Source organism: Terrapene carolina, unplaced genomic scaffold, assembly GCF_002925995.2.
Source record: "Terrapene carolina triunguis isolate 2854851 unplaced genomic scaffold, T_m_triunguis-2.0 Scaffold111, whole genome shotgun sequence".
In the NCBI taxonomy this organism is placed as follows: Eukaryota; Metazoa; Chordata; order Testudines; family Emydidae; genus Terrapene; species Terrapene triunguis.
This window is the reverse complement of record NW_020664462.1, coordinates 1,925,290-1,927,309: the sequence shown is the minus strand read 5'-3', so window position 1 is coordinate 1,927,309 and position 2,020 is coordinate 1,925,290. Positions and strand designations below refer to the sequence as shown.

The window sequence follows — 2,020 nt, the reverse complement described above, 5'->3', positions numbered from 1 at the left end:
GGGGGGGGGCGGTCAGGGGACAAGGAGCAGGATGGGTCAGGGATTCTGAGGGGGGCAGGAAGTGGGTGGGGGTTGGATGGGGGGCAGGGCCAGGCTGTTTGGGGAGGCACAGCCTTCCCTACCCTAAAGCTCATTCAGCAGTTTGAGGCTTGCAGACAGCTAGTTAACACAAAGGGCCAAGCTGTTCTCTCTTCCTTTAGGGCTACCATCCCTTTCACTTCTCAAATGCCACATTATAGTCTACATTTAATTTCAGTGCCATAGGGAGATTCATGTCAGGGGAGGGGAGCTTCATTTAAAATTAGCCACTTTAGATTAACAGTGATAGAGCCAAGAGAGCCAAGGGGGAGGGATCACATGAGAAGAGCAATATCGTACACCACCTACCTCCTTCCCAACCCTACCAAGGGAGACCCCCCCCCTGCATTCCCAGAGGCTCCAGAGGGGTTAATTCAGTGGTTCTCAAACTTTTGTACTGGTGACCCCTTTCACATAGCAAACCTCTGAATGCGACACCCCCCCCTTATAAATTAAAAACACTTTTTAAAATGTTTAACGCTATTATAAATGCTGGAGGCAAAGCAGGGTTTGAGGTGGAGGCTGACAGCTCAAGACCCCCAGTAATAACCTTGTGACCCCCTGAGGGGTCCCGCCCCCTAGTTTGAGACCCCCTGGGTTAATTTAATTTTAGCACCCTGTGTCCATTTACATGCATGTGCTATTTTGAGCATTTCAGTTTTCACAACATAGGCTCATCCCAGATTCTGGAACAAGCTCAAATGCTCAGTTCGTGGAGTATGTACATAAGCTATACTAAAGACAAACCCACAGTAACTGTCTCCAGTTTCTGAGGAACCCCATGGAGCCAGTCTCTAGGAAACAGATAAATTCATGGAGGTTAAAAATGGAGATATCCTATCTCCTAGAACTGGAAGGGACCTTGAAAGGTCAGCAAGTCCAGCCCCCTGCCTTCACTAGCAGGACCAAGTACTGATTTTTGCCCCAGATCCCTAAGTGGCCCCCTCAAGGATTGAACTCACAACCCTGGGTTTAGCAGGCCAATGCTCAAACCACTGAGCTATCCCTCCCCCCCATTAAGTCCATTAATGGCTATTAGCCAGGATAGGTAAGGAATGGTGTCCCTAGCCTCTGTTTGTCAGAGGGTGGACATGGATGGCAGGAGAGAGATCACTTGATCATTACCTGTTGGGTTCATTCCCTCTGGGGCACCTGGCATTGGCCACTGTCGGTAGACAGGATACTGGGCTAGATGGACCTTTGGTCTGACCCAGTATGGCCAGTCTTATGTTTTTAAATTAGTTGATGATAGAGACTAGAAACAATGCCTCAGTTACTCCCTGTGCCTTCTTGACCACCCGCCTGGTTGTTGACATCAAGCAGATGGTCATGCACTTGGATCAATAGATGTTTTGTTCGTGTGATTGTGAACAAAAGAAAACAATACCACAAAAACAAGACACGTGCCAGTAGCTGCTGTCTGCTTCCCCTGGCTGGCGTCCCAGTGCTACACCTCACTGACCCCAAAAAGGGCCAGAGCTGCAAACCTCCCTCCTCCCCCTAGCACTGGTAGTGCCTGTGACGACAGTATGACACACCGCTGTCAAGCAGGGAGGGCAGCAGGACTCCCCAGCACAACTCACCAGACACAGGACTCTGTTCATGGGAATCATTCCAGGTCTGATGTTGCCTCCAGGCTTTATCGCTTCCTGCACATCCTCAGGGATAAGGAAGGACTCATTGTACCAGATTTCAAATTCTGTAAGACAAAGGGGGGAGGGGGACAATAACCAGGGCTGTGGTAACAAAGGGGGCCAGGTTTGTATTTTTCCTGGCATGCTGCACAATGACTAGACATGCACCTTCACAGCAGTCTAAATCTGTACCACAGTTAGTGACCTGAGTGGCGCAATCAGTTGAAATATGCTATTTAGAGGCTGGTCATACTCCTCCACCCTTAAATAGGAAGCAGGCACTAAACAGTCTCTGCCCCCTGCGACAG

At 49.6% G+C, this 2,020-nt stretch overlaps 1 protein-coding gene across 1 annotated transcript in view; it reads right to left on the bottom strand.

Moving 5' to 3' along the window:
• The window catches only part of KIF9 (kinesin family member 9), a 7,693-nt gene extending 5,896 nt beyond the window's left edge, over nucleotides 1-1,797 (bottom strand). Inside the window, exon 1 of the mRNA XM_026652144.2 lies at nucleotides 1,662-1,797. Within this exon, the coding sequence (XP_026507929.2) occupies nucleotides 1,662-1,691 (30 nt within the window). The 5' untranslated portion in view covers nucleotides 1,692-1,797. The remainder of the gene's footprint in view (nucleotides 1-1,661) is intronic.
• Between the last annotated feature and the right edge of the window lie 223 nt (nucleotides 1,798-2,020).